We start from the raw sequence: 18,864 nt of genomic DNA on the forward strand, positions 1-18,864 counted from the left end.
ATCAAGTCGCTTCTGCCGTTTTTCTAGTGCCCACAGTGTCCAGCTATGCAGATGAAGCAAAAGCGCTCGGCGAAAAGCCAGACACGAAACAAGACATCAAGCAAAGAAATGCAGTCGAATGCCACGGCTGCAGTGCCCGTCAAGAAACCCGCTCGTTGCACAGAGCAGAGGCCAAGGGCACACCACTCGTCATCCTCATCTATTTGACACATGGGCGGCGCCACAATCTGCGGCTGAATTGCACTTTCCTCCTCCAACTTGCAGCTCCTTCCATCTGCCCCGAACGGCCCGTTGAGCGGGGAGGCGCGCTAGTTGACTTCAAATTGGAACGTTGACATCAACTCTTTCTGCCAGCTTGTCAATGATGTGTCTCTGTCCGTAAGCTACATATGTACGTTCCAGGGAGGTGAGATCTATTTTTGGCATCATTGGACATGCACCGCATGTGTGATTACATGTGTAACCTTCCACAAGGTCACCGCCAGACGGATGTTGATCGACTTCACCATGTTAGCGCCCCTCCTATGCTCGTCTACCTGAATAAGCCACGAGAAGCAGCTTCTCCAGCTCTGATATTCCGTAAGAGCGGTAATGGTGCATCAACAGGCTAGGTATCAGCGTCCTTCATGGTCCTCCTGTTACTCCAAGTCCTAAGCGTCTTTGTTGGAGGTTCATAGTCATCATTTTATTTCTACCTAAATCTAAATATATTCATCCATATGCTGTCGTGCAAAGTAATACATGTACGCTGGCGCTCGCCCCTCCCCTTTCCTAAAGTATTGATCGGCAATCATCTGCACCGACATGGCAATATAAAAATAATGAAGGCGGGGAAGAGGATGATTGTCGCCGCCCACCAGAACAACCTCGAAAGAAAATGGTCATCATTCTTCTTTTAAACTAAATCGCTTTGCTGCGGTTGATGCTGTTGACTCCTAGTCCCGCTTCGGTGACGGCCGAAGAATCGTGACCTCTGTTGGGAATTCACTGACTGTATCGGCGTCAGTGCGACACCGGTAGTAGATGCCCGAGACTCCTTCTCAGCTTCTGCTTGTTCGGCAATGTGCTTTTCTCGAATAGATTCCATTCGTCGCGCGAGGGATTGCTCACGCCGATTTTCAAAAACATCTTGGAAGCCAACAATGGCTTCTTCGCTCGTGGTGGAAATATGCGTGCCTCTAACACTGTTATGACGAGGCATCGCTCCCCGTGACGGGGCTGTTGCTGGCGATGGCACGTGGCTCGCAGACATGTCGTGCTGCTGCTCTTTGCCGTTACTGTACGGTGGTGGGTGTGAGCCAGCATAGTACATGGGGTATTCGCGGCTGCCACCAGGGTCAACACGAAGAGGACCTTGGATACCAATCTGCTCCAGTTGATACACCAGCTCGGTAACAAACTTGTTGTGGCGGTTGAGGCGAAGAAGCTCATTTTGGAAGTTGGACTTGTGAATAAAAACCATATTCATGTTAGCAGAACGAATCTGATCCACGCCAGTCATCTCTGTAATAATAGTCGGCTGGTAATCACGCTTATTGGCCAAACAGAAATCGAGCATGCGGGCTTTGAGCTCATCAATCATCCACGCAGGAGTGCCAAACTTGAACTGCAACGGAATAACATCGGAAAGACCGTTGGAGCGTCTCTGGTTGAGAATGAATAAAGTATTGAGCACAGAATTGGGAGCCTGGACAATGTGCCCCTGCATTTTTTTGAACTCTGTGTAGAGAAGAGATATCTCCGTAACGTAGTAATCGTCGCCAGTCATATTGGCGCCTGTGGAGCCATAGATGGTGACGCGATCACCAACGTCGAAGGGATGCTTAACGAAGACGAAGATGATTGACTGAAGAAACTCTTGAGCGGTAGCCTGGAGAACCCAAGCCAACCCCAAAATGGATGTACTGGCGGAGGCCAAGCCTGCCGCTGTAGAACTGGAAAAGATGGATACAAAAACAATAACGGTGATGACGACAATGATGAAAAGGAAAACCTTGTCGAGCTTCTGGATAACCGAGTCAAGATCCTTGAGCGAGGCAGCGATGGCCTTCTTTTCGAGGCGAATTTCATTACATACAGCTTCGAATTCATCGATGGAGATGTCGCCATTGAGATCTTTATCAAAGACGCCGAATGCCGCGTCAATCTCCTCCTGAGTAGCGAATACTTGCTTCAAATCTTCAGGGTATACAGTATCCCGATCTTCACGAACCACGCTACGGTAGATAAGACGGGCCAGCGTATGTGCAGAGGACGCGGTGCGCAGCAACTCAGAAACTACTTTCCGAGGCTGATTTGTATTGACTTTTCTGCCAATGAGGTCGTTTCCAACTCGCCCAGCGACATATCCAACCTTTCCCAGTACCTGACGGGCACCTTCGTGGAAGTTGGCCATTGGGGTTTGCGCACCGCTAGCATTGCTATTTCCGTCACGGCCTTGCCAAAACTTGTCAGTGTCCTCCAGCTTTGCCTTGGCAAATTCAAATAGCTGCACAAGCTGCCGAATGTCACCCTTGTTGTTCTCAATTCGAGTGGAGTAGGTGCGTTGGTGAAACGAAGTAGCAATCCACTGTATCAGAATCTTCTCGACGAAATTGAGAGTGAAGAGGACGAATAGCGAGATAATGACTTTGTTCAGAATATCCACCCAGTCGTTACCAGAGCTGTCCTTGTCAGGAGTACCGCGTCGATGTCCATTGTTGGTAGGCTTGAATGAGATTAAGATAGCGAGGAACCATAGAAACAGCGCGGTGTGAAGTTCTAATTGCGCACCGATATCTCGCCATTTCTTGGTAGTGGTCGACCCCAGAATGGCTGCAACACCCTGGAATATGTGTGGTAGCAAGCTGGTCAGCATTCGTGACACCCACAACGAAGCCCAGACAATCTCGAGCCAAATTCCAAACCACATGAGTTCGACACCTCCGTCACCACCAACCAGATTACTGCCGTCGTTGTACCTGAAAGCGCCGAGAAGCACAGGGATCAGAAGCAGAGCCGCTCCGGGAAATAAGTAGACCAAATATCGGACAAACCGAGGAAATTTTTTGAGAAACAGCCAGAACTTGTACAGGGCGGCATCCTCATTCCTCTTCCTGACATGCTCCTCCTTGCTTACTGTTGGGTTGAACGCATCTTCAGGCTCGACATTATGAGCTCTGTTCTTGGATGCAGTTTTCGTAGCTTCGTGCTCCTGATTCGAAATGACTCGCTCTGCTCGTAGGAGTTCCAGGTCATCAATATGGCGACTAGCATCGGCGCGTTGAACGGATGGTGACATGGCCACAGTCTCAAGTCCCGCAGACTCTTGATGCTGCAGAGAGTTTAGGGTGTCTAGAGATGGCAGCGGGGGCTTCCCGTGTATAGAATCACGATCATTTCGGTTGGTGTGTTGCAATTCGATTTCGGGGAAGGGTTCCGGACCTCGTTGATATATGTCATCATCATGCGCCTGCGCCGAGCTAGCCATGATGGGCCGCTTGATGTACTATACCAAGGCTCTGAAATCGAAATCGACGCAAATTAGGATAGGAGGAATGTGTAGAGACGTCTGTGTGACATGGGCCAGTCCGTCTTCCGTCTGATGGACCAACTGGTTTGCCAAAGTGACTGCAAATACGATAGAGATTCCCAATGATCTTATAACCTCGCAATTAGTGCTTTGAGGATTCGACTGCGATATGGTGGAGCGAATGACGAAATAGCAAACACAAAAGTGGGTATTGAGCTACGGTGAATGGAACGTCTTGTGTGACGGAGTGTCGTAATGTCGTGGCGTTTGTAATGAACGGACGACAGGGAGGAGGCGGCCAGAGGGGTATTGCAGTAAGAAGAACGCAAGATTGAAGGGAACGAATGTGGCAAAGGATACGCAAATAATACGAATAAACGAAACGTGCATGGGGGTGAAGCAGATAAAGTAGGAAAGGAAGAGCGTGGGGGAATAATAGAATAAGAAATTTACGCAACCTTGAATTGGGGAGGCGAACAAAGATAAGTGGATTGGAGAAATGGTGGAGGTGTGGCTGGCCTTCGAAAAGGGCCAGGGGAAGAAATAATTAGGGAAGGAGCACCCAGCCAGCCGTACCTGTTGCCGCAAGTGTGGCACCAGACCTCATTGGGGACCGTAACTCCGTACTTGAATACTACCTTGGTGCTTAACTTATCGAGTGTGCGGCAAATGTCTGCCCCCAACTCTTCCGATTTCCCAGTGTTCCAATATTTATATCGAGCCCTAATCCTTCTTCATTGTCCAAACTATTCTTTTTACGCCCAGGCACGATCCCCCATGGGCCGAGGCAACGATGACAAGGTACTCCGTAGTGCGGGTCGATTCAGACCTCGCTCCACAAAAACCAGACTGCAACTAGTACTTAAGTAGGTAGTACAAACGATTTTCCTGACGCACGGAGAATTTACGTTGCACCACACACTGGAGCGATGACCTCCGACTTGATCTCATCTATGAGCTCAAGTGCCTTGGCAAGCCCAAGACTTTGGCCAACGAGGTGGCCGTCGATAACGAGCTCAGTGGAACCACGAACCCCGAAGATCGCCCACGCTGTGCCACAAACACAATCCATCCGTCCCAAAGCTAATTCATCTCACCCTCTTGTTTTTGTCCTGTCAAGCTATCCAACAACATGGGGCGAAAAAAAAGTCTGCTGCAACATCTGCAAGGGCGAACGCCAAAGCCCGTCAAACAACTAGTTAGTTGTTATCCCATGCTAGCGTGACCGTGCGGACAGGCAAAAATTTCTTTGTTAGAAGTCCTCCAGAGGGGAGACCTTGCGTTACTTGCAGACATCGCAGACCATTAAATGCCCACATCTCTTAAAGTCTGGAACAGCGTGCTTTGGCCGCCGCCGAACTCGACCTTGGTTTTCTTTCATTCGCGGTTATGCGACTTCAATAGCGACCGCGGCCTAACCCAATGAACAGCCCACTTCGATACTCTACGCACCGGGAAGCTCGGTCCCCTCAATAGGCTCACGTCGATCTCGATACTCGTTCACTCAAAGAGATTCCAAGGATTCCCGCGAACCCGGCTCTGTCTGTGGACCGGTAGTCGTACTGTGACCCGGAGGCTGTTTCTCGGCGCCGCACCCAGTCCCGCTCCGGTGCATTCAAACTGTGAGACACGCAAGCATGCCCTAGATACGGAGCACCGAGTCGCAAAGCAGCATCCGTTCGTTTGGTAGTGGGAATGGAACACGGGTGTAGGGCGGAAGCGGTAACCGAAACGGACCAGACGCCAATCTCTCCAATCTCTCCTGTGGCAGTGCGAGGGGGGCTTCGGGGGACGATCTCCCTTGCCTTGATTGAGGGCCTACCAACTGGCAACAAGTCTTGTCTTGTGTTGCCAAGGCCATGCCGTTGGTGACCTCATTCTGCGAATGTGGAAATTTTTGTCAACCGCGAGGCCGAACTATAAGACTGTAAGTTGGCCTGCGGAGTACAACGCCCAGAACGTCGAAGGGGTCAGGTTGTACACTCGCGTGACGATCCGTCAGAGCTCACCGAATGCTGCCAAGCTGTTATCGGAGCCCTTCTTGCAATCATGGGGGTCCATATTTCTATTTTAATTCTAGCGTCTGATTTGATTGTGCTTGGAGCCGTCAAGTAAATGGATCAGGGTGTATTGCCAGTATCATGAGTTGTAGTTACTACCCGTTGGCAACTAAGTGGGCTCGTCCATTCCCCATCGCCAAAAATATCTTTCGAGCCATTACCTTTACGGAGGCTGAGCATTTTAACCTCAATTCTAATAATAATCCAAGCGCTAGCATGGAGATGCGGAACCATGCTGCAAAGGACAATCCTCGAATTCCAAGCTCAAGCTAGCGGCCCACTATCCTAGTGATACCAAGGGATTCCCTGCCGCCCCTGAATGCGCCGCGATTCTTAAATGCCAGATACTCCCACTTTGCCGCGTCACACAAGGCACATGCATCCACGCCTACCCGTAATTCGGTTCACTTGATAATTCGGCGAGTAGTCATCAGTAGTTTACAGTATCTATTCTAGCTACAGTACACACTTAAATCTTAATGCTCCAGTCTTCGCCAATTTTAGCACCCACCCGACCAAGCACAGCGAATGCGGCCCTCCCCTTCTCAGCAGCGTGGTAGTCAACCTTGACTGCCCACGTTTTACCCTCCGAGGCAATCGGCACTTCCTTCACATTCAAGCTGCCAGGGGCGCCGACAATGATAATACGATCGACGTGTACTTGGCTCATGGCCCTCAGCCAACCATCAGCTTTCACTGATTTGGCACTGCGACCCTCTGCGTCGACAGATGAGAGGGTGCCGTCAGCGAGGCTAAATTTGCGGTAAATGTATTGTCCCTTGTCGTGATCAAAGGTATCGCCATCATCTGCATACAAGTCTCCCTCGGCGGAACCATCCTTGGAAACGGTCACCACCAGGGTGTAGTCGTCAAAGCGCATGGCTGCGCTAGACCGACGAGGGAATATCGCGACGAGGGAAAATGTGACCACCTCGCATGAGTAACGGTACAGAATCAATGGCTGCGTCCACGGCAACGCGCTTGTTCTTCTGAGTTTTGAGAATCTGGTACGTAGTATAATCAAAGTAGATTTCGTCATCGGGGATCCAAATGTCAGTCGAGAACTTGTCCTTTTCGACAATAGGCTTCGCCAGTAGACCGGTGTTTCCAAGGAAGAGTTGGTCATCAATGGCAAAGCCGCTCTCCTCAGATGGGTGAGTCCAGAACATGGGGCGAACAATGGGGCTTCCGTCGCGGTTGGCGTGGAAGAATGCTGTGTACCACGATGGAAGCAATGCGTAGCGAAGGCGGAGAGCTTTAGTAAGAATTTCCGTGTACGGTTCGCCGAGCATGTATGGTTCGCGACGGCGCGAGTCAATGTGAGCGTGTGCTCGCATGAAAGGGTAAAAGATACCGGCTTGGTACCATCGGGCCATCAGGTCCTTGTCGGGGTTGCCAAAGAAGCCTCCAACATCAGCACCGGCAAAGGGGAATCCAGAGATGCCCTGGTTGAGAACCATGGGAATAGAGGCGGCGAGATGCTCCCAGTTGGCCTGGTTATCCCCGGTCCACATGGCACCGAGTCGCTGAGAGCCAGAGTAGAAAGAACGCGTGAGAATAAAGGGACGGCGCTTCTCCCCTTTCTTGCGGCTGACCATGGCTTCCCAGGAAGCATTATGGAACGTGAGGCCGTTCAAGTTGTGGACATCACGGTGCTCCCAGTTGCCAAAATGAATGTTGTCCTTGGGCATGGTAGTCTCGGGGCCGTTGAAGACTGACGGCTCATTCATATCGTTCCAGAGAAAAGTGTTCTCCAAGGTTCCTTTGAACGAGTCGTACTTGAACAGGGTCTTCCACCACTCATTAGCCTTGGGGTTAAAACAGTCGACCCAGTTGGACGAGCCAGGCCAGCACCAGCCCTCGTAAATTTCATCATCCTTGTTGTGAACAGCAAAGTCTTTGGAGAGCATGTCTGAGCTAACGGCGTAGTTGTCTACCTTTTTGATATGAGGGTCGATAATTACCACAAGCTTGCGACCATGGGCATCCAGCTGTTGTCCCATACCAACTGGGTCAGCAAAGGAGTGGGGGTCCCACGTGAAGTACTTCTTCTCCTCTGTGTACTCAATGTCAAGCCAAATGACATCATAGGGGATCTTGTACTTGTCCATTCGACGGTCAACGTCCTTGACATCGTCATCAGAAATATAGTTCCACCTACACTGGTGGTAGCCAACGGAAAACTCCTGGGGCATGGCTGTGTAGCCAGTAAGTTCGCCATACTTCTTGGTAAGATCGCGCGGGGTTGGTCCCAAGAAGACGAAAACATCCAATATACCAGCCTCGGAAATCCAATGGGTATGTGTGCTAGTCCTGGCACCCTTGCCCAAGCTGAGGGGGTTCTTGTTGTCCTTGGCCTTGACAATGTCGACCCAAGTCTCGGCGGCATTCAGCCAAAAGACACCAACAGAGGAGTCCTTACGGTGCGCCTGCATGAAGGGAATTGCGCCATATAGGGTCATGGGACTATCTAGGATATACTCGAAGACATCGGTGTTGTACAGACGATAGGGCTCATGATGATTCCCATCGCCGCCACGGGTCTGCTTGAGAGAAATGGAGCCGGTGTGTTCGGGAATGCCAAAGACTTGTTCGTATCCAACAAAGGAGATATCCATAGCCACACTCTCCGGACCACGGGGTTTGGAGTCTGTGTTGCCACCGAAGGACTCATCCCACCAGGTGCTCTCGTCCTCACCACCGTCAGTCATGGCGTTCTCTTCAGCCTTGCTGTCATCGCCTTCGGCCTTCTCTTTTTCGATCTTTGGTCGCCAGTGCTCCATGTTAAACAGTCCACGGTCGTTAAATTTGATATGGGATTCATCGTCACGTCTGAAATCAACTTCAAATGGTGAAAACTTGATGACAACTTCAAGTTTGCCGTCACCACCGTACTTGATTTTGACCTGAGACTTATCCTGGAAGGCGACCTGCGCCTGCTTAGCCAGCTCCAGTCCGCCGACGATGACCCAGTCCTCAGCCTCATTATAGCGTTCTTTTCGGGCTTTACTATTATGTCGCAGCTCAATCTCCTTCTTTTGTCGCTTTTCCTCATCGATGGAGATGCGGGCGACACCGCTCTTCAGAAGTGACACTGTAATGGGCAGTGCAGCCTTCTCGCCATTGTTGATGGTCTTGAGAATCACGGCTTGCCATTGGCCATCTTTAAACTTGGCAGATTCGGGTAAGACTTCGTAGGGAGAGCTCCAGGTTGAGCTGTGAGCGTTGACGTTGTCGGCGTAGGCACGATTGCGTTTGCAAAACCCGGACTGGTCACACTTTTTGAAGTCGTGTTCCTTGACGGATGCTGGCGAGCGGCATTAGCAACGGCAGAGGCCATGGCAAAGTTTTGATAAACATGTATTACCAGAAGGTTGAAGCAAGCAGGACAAAGCAGCTAGCAGACACAGAATGGCTGCCCATCGGGTCGGTAGTCCTAATGTTGACCTCATGGTCGAGGGAGTGGGCAGGCCGAGGTGGAAGGTGGCACGGTACGAGGGCGAGATTGCAGGACAAAGTAAGGGAGCAACATGGGACGGACTCAATTCCTTGGTGCATCCAAGCCTGGCTCAGGCAGTCTAACAATGGCCAGATCCCGTCGCCCGATCGTGGATGAGATCAATTGATGTAGATGGAGGAGGTCAAGGGCCAACCAGTGTGCTCCATGTTGGTTGTGCCTCTTGTTGTAACGTCGATGCAAGCTGTCCCCTGGGCCCCTGCGGTAAGCTTCCCAATGTGGACTGGCGCGCGGTGGTCACCGGCCAGTGGGTCCAAGACTTGGCGCCAAACTGTGAGGTTGTGATGGCAGGATGGAGGGCACTGTATGGACGGACAAGTTGGCAAGCCCCAGGCGGGCCGATGAATTTGTCGCAATGTTCAACAAGAATTGACTCGCATCGCGACACGGTCCAGAACTCTCCTGGCTGATGTCTTGAGTCGCGAGGCAGGCAAGCAGTACAGACCAGACACTTAACACGTCGCCGTTGCACCTGGGACGCAGACGCTGAAACGGACGCAACCAAGCATCGTTTTCCGCACTGTACCCATCCATATGCGACTGGCATCACCTCTTCCAACAATAACTGGCGTCAGGGCCTGAACCACGACCCGTTCACCGCCGTCGTCAAATCATCATGGCCAAACCCCACCACGACCAGCAAAACCCCGCTTCAGGCACACATGCAACTTCAAGCAGAAGCACCAGCGCCAGCAGCACCACTGCTAGGAACCCGCTGCGGCGCGCTGTGGAAGCCCTGCCCCCACCAATTTTCGCTCTCCCCTTCATTGCCTTCGTTTTGGCTGCCATTGCTATTTACTTTCTCTCCTCTCGTCACGATCCCGCTCCAAACTCTGTCCATTCAACCCCTCTAGACCTCTTATCTATTCCAGCTTCGACGTACTCAGAACCTAAAGGCACAATGTCTTCCACCGAGCAGACGTGAGTCTCTCACCCAGGCCTGAATCTCTTTTGTTTTTTTTTGTCTTTTTTTTTTTCGGTTTACCCCGCCATGCTACCCCTCCAAAAGCTTTTTCAATGAGCCGATTCCTAACACGATGTGAAATAGCTTCATTGCTATCAAGCCCGATGGCGTCCAGGTAGGCTCCCATGGCATATCTTTGCTTCATTGATATTGTTTTGCTAACAATGTCCAGCGTGGTCTCGTTGGCCCCATCATCTCCCGTTTCGAGAACCGCGGGTAAGAAACTACCCATCCAAGGTCCCATTTGGCCGAATCTAGACGATTGGGCAGGAATAGTCCTTGCTGACTGTTAGCAGCTTCAAGCTTGCCGCCATCAAGCTCGTCACTCCTTCCAAGGAGCACCTTGAGGCTCACTGTTCGTGAAATATTGCCCACATCACCAACACTGCACTTACTGACGCCTCACAGACGCCGACCTGAAGGGCAAGCCTTTCTTCGATGGTCTCATCAAGTGTATGTATAGCTGGATATCTTTGGAAGGATCAACAGACACTAACTTCCCTCCCTTAGACATGCTTTCTGGTCCCATCTGCGCCATGGTCTGGGAGGGCCGTGATGCCGTCAAGACTGGCCGCAGTAAGCAACCGCCCATGACGTTTTTTTCCCGCATATCACTAACAAACTCAGCCATCCTCGGTGCCACCAACCCCCTGGCCTCCGCCCCCGGCACCATCCGTGGTGACTACGCCATTGACGTCGGCCGCAACGTCTGCCACGGCTCCGACTCCGTCGAGAACGCCAAGAAGGAGATTGCTCTCTGGTTCAAGGAGGGTGATGTTGTCAGCTACAAGCAGTCCCAGTTCGACTGGATCTATGAGAAGGCTTAAATGCGCTCGGCACGATTGTTGGACAGAAAACTTTGCGGAAAGCAATATCCATAGTCGACATATGTATATATATCGGCCAAGATGAAAAAATATTAAAAGGATTGTTTGTCGATAGGCATCCGTATGGTTTGTTTCTATTGATTTATGGTTTACGCGTCAAGACTCGTCTCAAGTGTAGCAACACGCCCGCAAACCATGGAGTTGCCCAGACACTGCCTATTATTCGGATAGGCAAAAAGGCTTTGGTAATCGCATACGCCAGAGCAACCTCAACTAGGATCTTGTACTTTTGCTCCCCGCTCTTCCATTTATCCATGGCATCGTCCGCCTTTTCCTTGTCCACATCGCCCGGGCCAAATCCAAACCAGCCCTTCCTACTAAAATACCTCTCAAATCGCGAGATGCCGGTCTGCACATAGTCCCCAAAATGCGAGGTCACGTATGCCACCGGCACGAATGTAGTATAGTGGAACAGCGCAAACAGCGCAAACAGCGGGACAATGGCCGTAAGCTCGTGGAGGATGAGAAATGACACAACGTGCGATACCGGCGCATTCCGGAGCCCATTGGTGTATTTTTGCAGGCGCCGGGGCAGTCGTGCTGTGACGCGGTCCATGCGTGATGCTTGCGAGGATTTGTGGCGGATGCCCGGTGTGAAGTAAGGCACTGAGCGGCGAGCTCGTAGCTGGCGAAGCCAATTTGGGGCATTGGCGCGACGGAACATAATTTTGTCCTAGGAGATTGCCTTCCAAGGCATTCGAACCGGCGATGTCTCCGAGAAGCTCACGGGTTGGGGTTGTTAGCAGCTCAAGTGCGAAATACGATTCGGCGGATTATAGTTCCGAGCGGACAAGACGACGAAAGTTGAACCCTTGGTCTAGGGTAGGCGGAGCAGTTGTGTGTTCTTGGCTACGAATATTCAAAAGCCGGCTGGAGGCATTTAAACATGTCTCTGAGTGATATCAGTCTATTTAATTGTACAGATTTGCTTTACATAATTTTGATAATGGGTTGTGGGGGAGTGCAGAAGTCGTACACCTGAGACCGCGTGGTTTCCTGGCAGTTATATCACAACGTGGGTCGCGAACCGACTGAATACATCAGCATGGAACTGGATCAAAGTTTCACTGAATATATGGAGACTTTCAAGCCTTGATACGATTCAAAAAACCCTTCTGAACACAAACTTGTGATTTCCGGGCAAACAATTTAGTCCGAAACCGGATCACACTCTCCAGTGGCACCTGTGCCAGCTGGCAGCTCCTTCCGTGTAAGCGACACTAGACGTCTGGGAAGGAAACAGCAGTTAGCCGGCCATAAATTCCCCCCTTACTCTCTCTTCTTTTTCTTTTCTCTCAACTTATCTCTCTACGAATTCTCATCTACAGAGTTGTCCACGTTGTTGCAAACCTCTGCCAAAACACTACCCTCCTCCTCAGCAAAATGCCTGCTACCAAGCTTACCAATGGCCTCGTTGCCGTTCTCGGCCTGACCTCTATGGTCTACGGTGAGAAATCCTCCAAGGGTGACCTCATTCTCTGTGACTGCGGCATTGGGGACGACAAAGAACACCCCGACTGGTCCACCTCTCGCCAGATGAACTGGTACAAGGATATCAAATGGCCAGCCTCTGCTGCCAACTATCCCAATGCCCCAGACATGGCCGTTCAGGTACCATACAAGGACGGAATCTACCCTTGGACACCCCAGGGAGTCACTGCTACCATGCCCAATGGTGAAGTCTGGACCGCCTACATCGAAGAAGGCACTCCTGATGGCTTCAAGGCTGGCAGCGCCGTCTCCAGCAAGGATGGCAAGAACATGCTCAACTGCTGGGCCTATCGGGGACGCCCTGTAAGTGCAGCCATCAACAGGACTGTCAATCATGATGCCATTTGCTGGACTGCCTTTGTTTGTAATCACGACAACGAACCCCCTTCTCGGCCTGACGACATGGATCACCCATCTACCATGACTTCCTCTACTGCCACGCCCGCTACCACCTATTATACCGAGCCCCCCAAGACCATTACCGCCACTGTCACTACTACCTCAGGTCAGCCGGTGCCCACCTACAACCCCAACAAGGGCACTCTGAGCGTTTACTCCGGCGTCAACCCTCGATTCATCAACTGGCAGGATACTTGGCAGTCATTCATCAACCATTTCGTCTGGGACAAGAACTCTGGCCGTTGCATAGGCGAACCAGCCCGCGGTGTTGGCTACAATATCACTATTGACTGCGCTGGAATTCAGATTGACGAAGACACTCACATGACTCTCCTCCTGATTAAGGCTCTGCGAGATGTTGGGCTCAACAGCTTGTGGTTCAACCAGAACCCCGTCATTCCAGGGGGAAGTGGCCCCAATAACACTTCTCTGAACTGGGTTGTGATGCCTGAATCATTCACTTTGGAGGCAACTGATCTGGCCACCAACAATGTAGTTGGCCGCCTCGCGTACAAGACTCATTACGATAATTTTCTCATCCCCCCATGCTCTATCTGTGAGACTGGACGCTTCGACAAGAATTTTTTCAATCCAATCATTGAAGCCATGAAGGGCAGTTATCCGGAATTCAACAATTTCACCATCAGGGGCCAATGCGACCCTTGGATGGCCTGTGTTTGAAAGGATGTTTGATGGGGCATGATTAATTAAGCACGCATGGGAAGATATATGGTGCTTGCTTTCATATTGATATCGATATGTTGAGATAGGTTGGCATGGTGGACTCATGATTATGTTGCTGGCTTTACACTAGACATCTGCCTGTTTTTTGGAACGAATAGACTCAATTCTATCTCTGTGTCTGGGGATGCTTCTGCTGTGAAACAATGTCTATGGTGTTTCGAATCTGGCATTTCTTCCCTCTCCATGTTTCTATTCGTGGTCTGTGCCATCGGAGTAGTAGTCAAAACTCTTGGGCACCTCCAAAGGACGATTGTTAATAGGATCCGGGTCCACCTCGCCATCGACACTGGGCTGAATATCTGTGCCGGCTGGCGTTGGAACAGGGCCTAGCGAGTGTGCTCTTAGCAACGACGACATGTTGGCTGCCCATTCCCAAGGCCGGCTCGCGTCACCAGGGAGACTGTTGAAATACTCCCAGCCCATGACTCCTCCAAAGTTCCGATGGCGCCTGTGCAAGATGGCCAAAATGGCGGAGAGCATCTCCCACGGCACAAACCCAGAGCCATTAGCCGGATTTGTGACGACGCCCACAACCAACTTTTCGGGGCTCCAACCCTTTTGGAGCATCAAGTCGTACATCAGGGTGTTTGTTAGATTGCCCCATCCGCAGTAAAACTGCGTGTTGTACCAGGCAATCTCCTTGCCCCTCATGACCTCGAGCGCCTCGTAGTCAAAGCCGCTCAGATTCTTCTCCGGATCCAGCAGCGCCATGGCTACGGGGGCCAGGGTGATGACGAAGCCGGGGCCAAAGTCGGCCCTCAACCTGTCGATCAATCTGATGATGCCGCCTAGGCTCATGGGCTCCTCGACGTCCAGATCGACGCCGTCTAGATTTCTCTCGCGGATGAGCTGCTTCAGCGGCGCGTAGTAGGCTTCGAACTGGTCCGACTCTAGGCGCTGGTAGGTTCCCTGCGCTGCGCCGCCCAACATGAGGAGCACCTTGACGCCGGAGGCCTGGAGGACGCGGAGCTCGGCCCAGAGGGTCTGGAAGCGCGGGTGCGACGGCGGGTGGTCGTTGAGGGTGAGCTGGGAGGGGGGCTCGTTGATGTGGCATGCTGCGAGGATGAGGTGTGTCAGGGATATGGAGGGCTGCGTGAGGAGCGGGAGCACCGAGATGTGTTCGCCCGAGGGCGTGTGGTGGGTCTGGTAGTAGGTTATGAGGCGCGGGAGAGGGTGTTTGTGCGGCGGTATGGGTGGCATTGTGAGGACTGTTGGTGATGTTGGGTTTTGGAGTTTTGGTCGTAAGCCGCCGACGGGGTTGGTTTGGGTTGTGGGATTGAGGATGGAGGGGCACCGAGTAGGGCTTTTTTTTTTCGCTTGGCGGGCGAAGATTGCACGAGAGTATTTGCAATGCTGTTATGTGTGCCCTGCTGGTGCAGAGAAGAGATGTTAGACTGAGAGTGAGCTTGGATATGAAGTGGCCGCTCGCGAGGTGTCGATGCTGCGGCGGGTGTTCCTGAGACACTGTGCGATGGTGCGACACCTGCGCACTGTACATGTGCCCTCGTGAGAATCTGGGTGCGATACAGTGCAGGGATCGAGTCTGGCACTGGCTGCCGCAACATTCGGAGAGCTACGCCGCTGAGGGCAGAATGCAGTGCCTTTGGGGTTTCATAAACGCTTTCCGTAATGGCTAGGGTACCGGAATACGTCGTCTAATATTCATTCTTAGTCGCAGCCGTTTTCTGTCAAGTTGAAACAGTACTCGTCTCGTCATCTCCAACCGTCAAAATTGTCAACTCGGCCTTGCTAGACTTCAGGATGGAATGGCGCTTGGCCTCCTCTTTTACCGACGCCGATACGAAATCGAGGAGCTTAATAAATACGGCGCATGAGCCAGGTAACGAGGTGGACTTTTCGTGGAAATGGCTTTATTCGACGAAAATGTAGGTTCTGGAAGCGATGACTGCTTCAAGGCCGGAAACATGTCACCCAAGGTCCGAGCAAGGCTCTGATTCTTGAGCATGCTCGGCATTTGACTTGTATTCACTGCATCGATAGACCACCAAAAATCCAGCCGACGTCTTATATTGTTTCAACTGCCTAACCTAGAACGTATAGCTATCTCGATAAGCAATACTAGTTCCTTCACTTGGCCTTGTATCGCACCTCCCAACCCTTCAAATCTCACCTCTCTCCATCTTAGTACAATAAGAGAAGGGTGTTTAGGTTATGTTTTGGAAGCCACAACATCGCTCAAGTCATTGCGTCGGGAGTGGACTTGTAACGATAACCATAGGGGTCCTTTGAACTCTCTCACTATCGACTTTGACAAAATCTTTGCCGATTTATCTCACGTTCACAGCACCTTGATTGAGCTGACTATTGAAGCTGAAATATAATGTGGCCTGTAGGCGACTATATATCATTACATATCCGAGGCTCGCGACGTCCTTTGAAACACTTCTTAAAATGGAAATCTCTATCCTGTCCGCAATTCTTCCTTCTTGGATTTTCGGGGATCCCAGCAGAGCGTTTAGGAAATGTTCTACCCACTAGCATTGAACGTCTCACAATCAACGATAACTTCCACATAATATACGACATGGACTACCATGATAAGGCTCTACTACAGGCGCTGCAAGACTGGATGATATCCCAGAGGCCAGCAACGCCGCATATTCGCTCACTTTGGCTTCAACTACACGAATCGGATGTCGAGTGGGGTACCGATATGAGGCAGCGCCTAAGAAATCTATGCCATGAAGTCAGGGTTGAGGTTGATATTGTCAAATCACAAGATGACCTGAAACCTTGGTCTGCAGAAGAAGAGGCTGCTTTACCTCCATCGACCTGGGAATACCAATGGTTGTGATCCCCCGAGTCTTCCTCTTGAGGTTTGCTTGAGCTCCAAATACTAATCACTCGAGACGATTCTGACAAATGTTTGATCACAATTGATAGAAGTCAACGTGGTCTTCGCTGGTGCGGAGACTTCTACGGTTCGATGGACGACGGATACTTTGTAAGCAAACACCTTACTTTCCAGACTGACTATTCCTTTATTATAGGCGGGCTGGTCGGGCAAAGCCATCGAGTTCATTTTCAGATAATATTGGGTTGTCCCTAAAGCGGGGACTCAATATTGTTCTTCTGCATGCAGGCAGCAATGACAAGAATCCCAATGGGGCAATATCAACCGAAGGAATTGACCTGCAAGGGGCTGAAAACACCCTGGGCGATCTACTTGATCAAGTTATTACAGAACGTCCACACGCAGTTACTCTTGTTGCTGGTATAATTAACACTTGTTACCCGAAGCAGTCTAATCACACTAAACAATACCAACAGCTTGTTCCCTTAGTTACACAGAAACGCAAGCACGCATGGCATTACATCCTTGCCGTGGACCTACCACATTTCAGACTTTTTTGGCTTCAAGATTGCGTTCACCCTATAAGTGATGGCTACAAGACATTTGGTATTATTGGTACGACTTTAGAACGCAAATTCCAAAAGAATGGATCAAGAAGCCTGTTAGAAAGGGTCTGGCGCACGAGAACAGTCCTGGAGATGACGGTGGAATTGATAGACACATCGCTCTTTCGGATTGGGTCAAAAGTCTTGTCTTTACGACTTCTGAGACTTAGGTTATTGAGACATATTTTCTTGTCCCGCGGAACAACTCAACAAGCTGCAAAACAACGCCTGTGTTCTACGAAATGGGAAAAATAGGACGCGGGGCAAAATGGAGATTGGAATTTCTACAATATTGGAAAGGGGCGGACGCAGACGGCCTTGGTCTTGATTCTCAATATGTCCGGTGAGGTTTAGACCATGTCCGGATAGATATGATGAATCAACTAATAGTTGCAAAATGAGAGCTTGGCCGATATGAACGGCGAAGGCAAGGCCGGCAAGATGTCATAGCCTGAACAGGGTGAAAACCGGAACTGACTGAAGCAGATCACTTCTGGATCGGTCCTAAAAACGGCAAGATCAGGTGCTGGTTGAACAACCTTCCCGATCCCTGGTCGCTCGCAGGAATTAACCACAGTATTATCGGCGTCGGTACTACGCCTGGGAGAAACGCCAATATTGCTGTAAGTGACTGTGCAATCTGCTTTTTTTTTGCCATTCGTTAAACCGGAAAGAATATCGGAGATGGATCGGGATGAAAGCCGGTTATAGGATGAGAGCGGGGATTTGTGATATTTTGTCTAGAATGTCCAAGGGGTACTTGGATACTTTTCACATCCGAAGTGGTGAGACAGTGGCTGTTAGAACGTGGTGTGCTGCCGTCTATACTTCAGAATCCACAAAGTCGAGCTGGGCAACTTGCTCGGTTGCTTCTCATCTAGCTTTAGGATGGTCACTTTGATGTGGAACATGTGTCTCAAATTGGGCTTTTTGTCTAACCTGGTTAAAAAAAAAGCCCATTCTCGTCCAGTTGAGTCAACATTTCAGATTTCGCTTCAATGCCAAACAATCATGAAAACAGTTAACACGTATATCTCGGTTGCTCAAACGTAGTCGAGGTTTAACGTATGAATGACACTCAAAATTCTAGGTGGCTTTGTGGAGGCGTCATGATCTTTGGAAACTTTTTGTCGCCTAGGTAGTGATGTGTATGTGCAGGATTGATCTTCCGCAATGAGCCGATTCTACAGATGCATGTGTTTCATATGAGTGCGCATAACTACCCCGCTTGATGGTAGCAGTTCAAATGTTATGTTGCAATTAAAATTGCACCAGAATCTAACCACTATTAGAATATACTGGTTCACCAAACGAGCCATCTATCAGTAGCCTCTTGGTTTTGCCCATGATGCCCAAGCAATATTGTAATGGGGGGATACTGGACATCTACAGCACTGTGGCGAAAAAACAAAGATCAGCTCCAGAATGTTTAACAAGAAATGGCAGTGATTCCCGGAAGCCGGCCGGATTTTGTGCCAGAGCCTGGAATCGAGAATGCGTTACTTTCGGGATGGCGTGTCCACACGGGATGACAAGATATCTGTCCTGAAACACTCCGAGACAAGGTATAACGGGACAGGAAGATACAGGCGGTGTGCTGACTGAAGTGGTATTCATGATTTGCTACCCCGCAAGCACCATTCTTGTTCCCTGAGCAGAAACAAATCTTCGACATTAACCGACCCAGGTCGACGACCTGCGGATGGTCAAAATGGAAATAACGTCATTCCAATGCATGCTGGGGTGGTATGAGCTCATGTGGTTGTACGTATAGCGTCACATCCAGTCCCTTCTCAACGGATCTTGTTGGGCGAGACCCTGATAAAACGAAACTTTCTGCAACCTGTTCCCGGTGAATCTTCCAAAACCCC

General features: G+C 50.5%; 7 protein-coding genes across 7 annotated transcripts; 2 read left to right on the plus strand and 5 right to left on the minus strand.

Annotated features, from left to right (window-relative positions):
* Window positions 1-512: 512 nt before the first annotated feature.
* J3458_001608 (uncharacterized protein) lies at window positions 513-4,187 on the minus strand. Its single transcript, XM_007816013.2, has one exon. It carries the CDS (start codon window positions 3,467-3,469, stop codon window positions 896-898), a length of 2,574 nt encoding a protein of 857 aa, XP_007814204.2. The 5' UTR covers window positions 3,470-4,187; the 3' UTR covers window positions 513-895.
* A 1,853-nt stretch (window positions 4,188-6,040) lies between these two features.
* Window positions 6,041-6,451, minus strand: ROT2_1 (glucosidase II; the record flags this gene model as incomplete). Its single annotated transcript, XM_066116818.1, has 2 exons — window positions 6,041-6,323; window positions 6,387-6,451. The coding sequence occupies 2 exons, from the start codon at window positions 6,449-6,451 to the stop codon at window positions 6,041-6,043; spliced, it is 348 nt and encodes a 115-aa protein (XP_065978704.1).
* Window positions 6,452-6,458: 7 nt separating this feature from the next.
* ROT2_2 (glucosidase II) lies at window positions 6,459-9,023 on the minus strand (the record flags this gene model as incomplete). Its single annotated transcript, XM_007816014.2, has 2 exons — window positions 6,459-8,878; window positions 8,939-9,023. The coding sequence occupies 2 exons, from the start codon at window positions 9,021-9,023 to the stop codon at window positions 6,459-6,461; spliced, it is 2,505 nt and encodes an 834-aa protein (XP_007814205.2).
* A 425-nt stretch (window positions 9,024-9,448) lies between these two features.
* Window positions 9,449-11,666, plus strand: ndk1_1 (nucleoside diphosphate kinase Ndk1). Its single transcript, XM_066116819.1, has 5 exons — window positions 9,449-10,009; window positions 10,137-10,167; window positions 10,225-10,268; window positions 10,349-10,407; window positions 10,461-11,666. Exons 1-5 carry the CDS (start codon window positions 9,705-9,707, stop codon window positions 10,877-10,879), a joined length of 858 nt encoding a protein of 285 aa, XP_065978705.1. The 5' UTR covers window positions 9,449-9,704; the 3' UTR covers window positions 10,880-11,666.
* Window positions 11,022-11,603, minus strand: J3458_001612 (uncharacterized protein; the record flags this gene model as incomplete). Its single annotated transcript, XM_007816016.2, has 1 exon — window positions 11,022-11,603. The coding sequence occupies one exon, from the start codon at window positions 11,601-11,603 to the stop codon at window positions 11,022-11,024; it is 582 nt and encodes a 193-aa protein (XP_007814207.2).
* A 656-nt stretch (window positions 11,667-12,322) lies between the features above and the next one.
* Window positions 12,323-14,852, plus strand: J3458_001613 (uncharacterized protein; the record flags this gene model as incomplete). The annotated part of the gene is made up of 1 exon (XM_007816017.2): window positions 12,323-14,852. The coding sequence occupies one exon, from the start codon at window positions 12,323-12,325 to the stop codon at window positions 13,508-13,510; it is 1,188 nt and encodes a 395-aa protein (XP_007814208.2). The 3' UTR covers window positions 13,511-14,852.
* J3458_001614 (uncharacterized protein) lies at window positions 13,518-14,968 on the minus strand. Its single transcript, XM_007816018.2, has one exon. It carries the CDS (start codon window positions 14,771-14,773, stop codon window positions 13,763-13,765), a length of 1,011 nt encoding a protein of 336 aa, XP_007814209.2. The 5' UTR covers window positions 14,774-14,968; the 3' UTR covers window positions 13,518-13,762.
* Between the last annotated feature and the right edge of the window lie 3,896 nt (window positions 14,969-18,864).

This window comes from Metarhizium acridum, assembly GCF_019434415.1.
Source record: "Metarhizium acridum strain ARSEF 324 chromosome Unknown scaffold_1, whole genome shotgun sequence".
Classification (NCBI taxonomy): domain Eukaryota; kingdom Fungi; phylum Ascomycota; class Sordariomycetes; order Hypocreales; family Clavicipitaceae; genus Metarhizium; species Metarhizium acridum.

What these genes read in the sequence shown, in the direction of transcription:
- J3458_001608 (XM_007816013.2), bottom strand. Translation starts at nt 3,469, where the DNA reads ATGGCTAGCTCGGCGCAGGCGCATGATGATGACATATATCAACGAGGT.
- ndk1_1 (XM_066116819.1), top strand. Translation starts at nt 9,705, where the DNA reads ATGGCCAAACCCCACCACGACCAGCAAAACCCCGCTTCAGGCACACAT. An exon ending in TCCCGTTTCGAGAACCGCGG is followed by an intron (nt 10,269 to 10,348) that starts GTAAGAAACTAC and finishes GACTGTTAGCAG; the next exon opens with CTTCAAGCTTGCCGCCATCA. An exon ending in GGAGCACCTTGAGGCTCACT is followed by an intron (nt 10,408 to 10,460) that starts GTTCGTGAAATA and finishes GACGCCTCACAG; the next exon opens with ACGCCGACCTGAAGGGCAAG.
- J3458_001614 (XM_007816018.2), bottom strand. Translation starts at nt 14,773, where the DNA reads ATGCCACCCATACCGCCGCACAAACACCCTCTCCCGCGCCTCATAACC.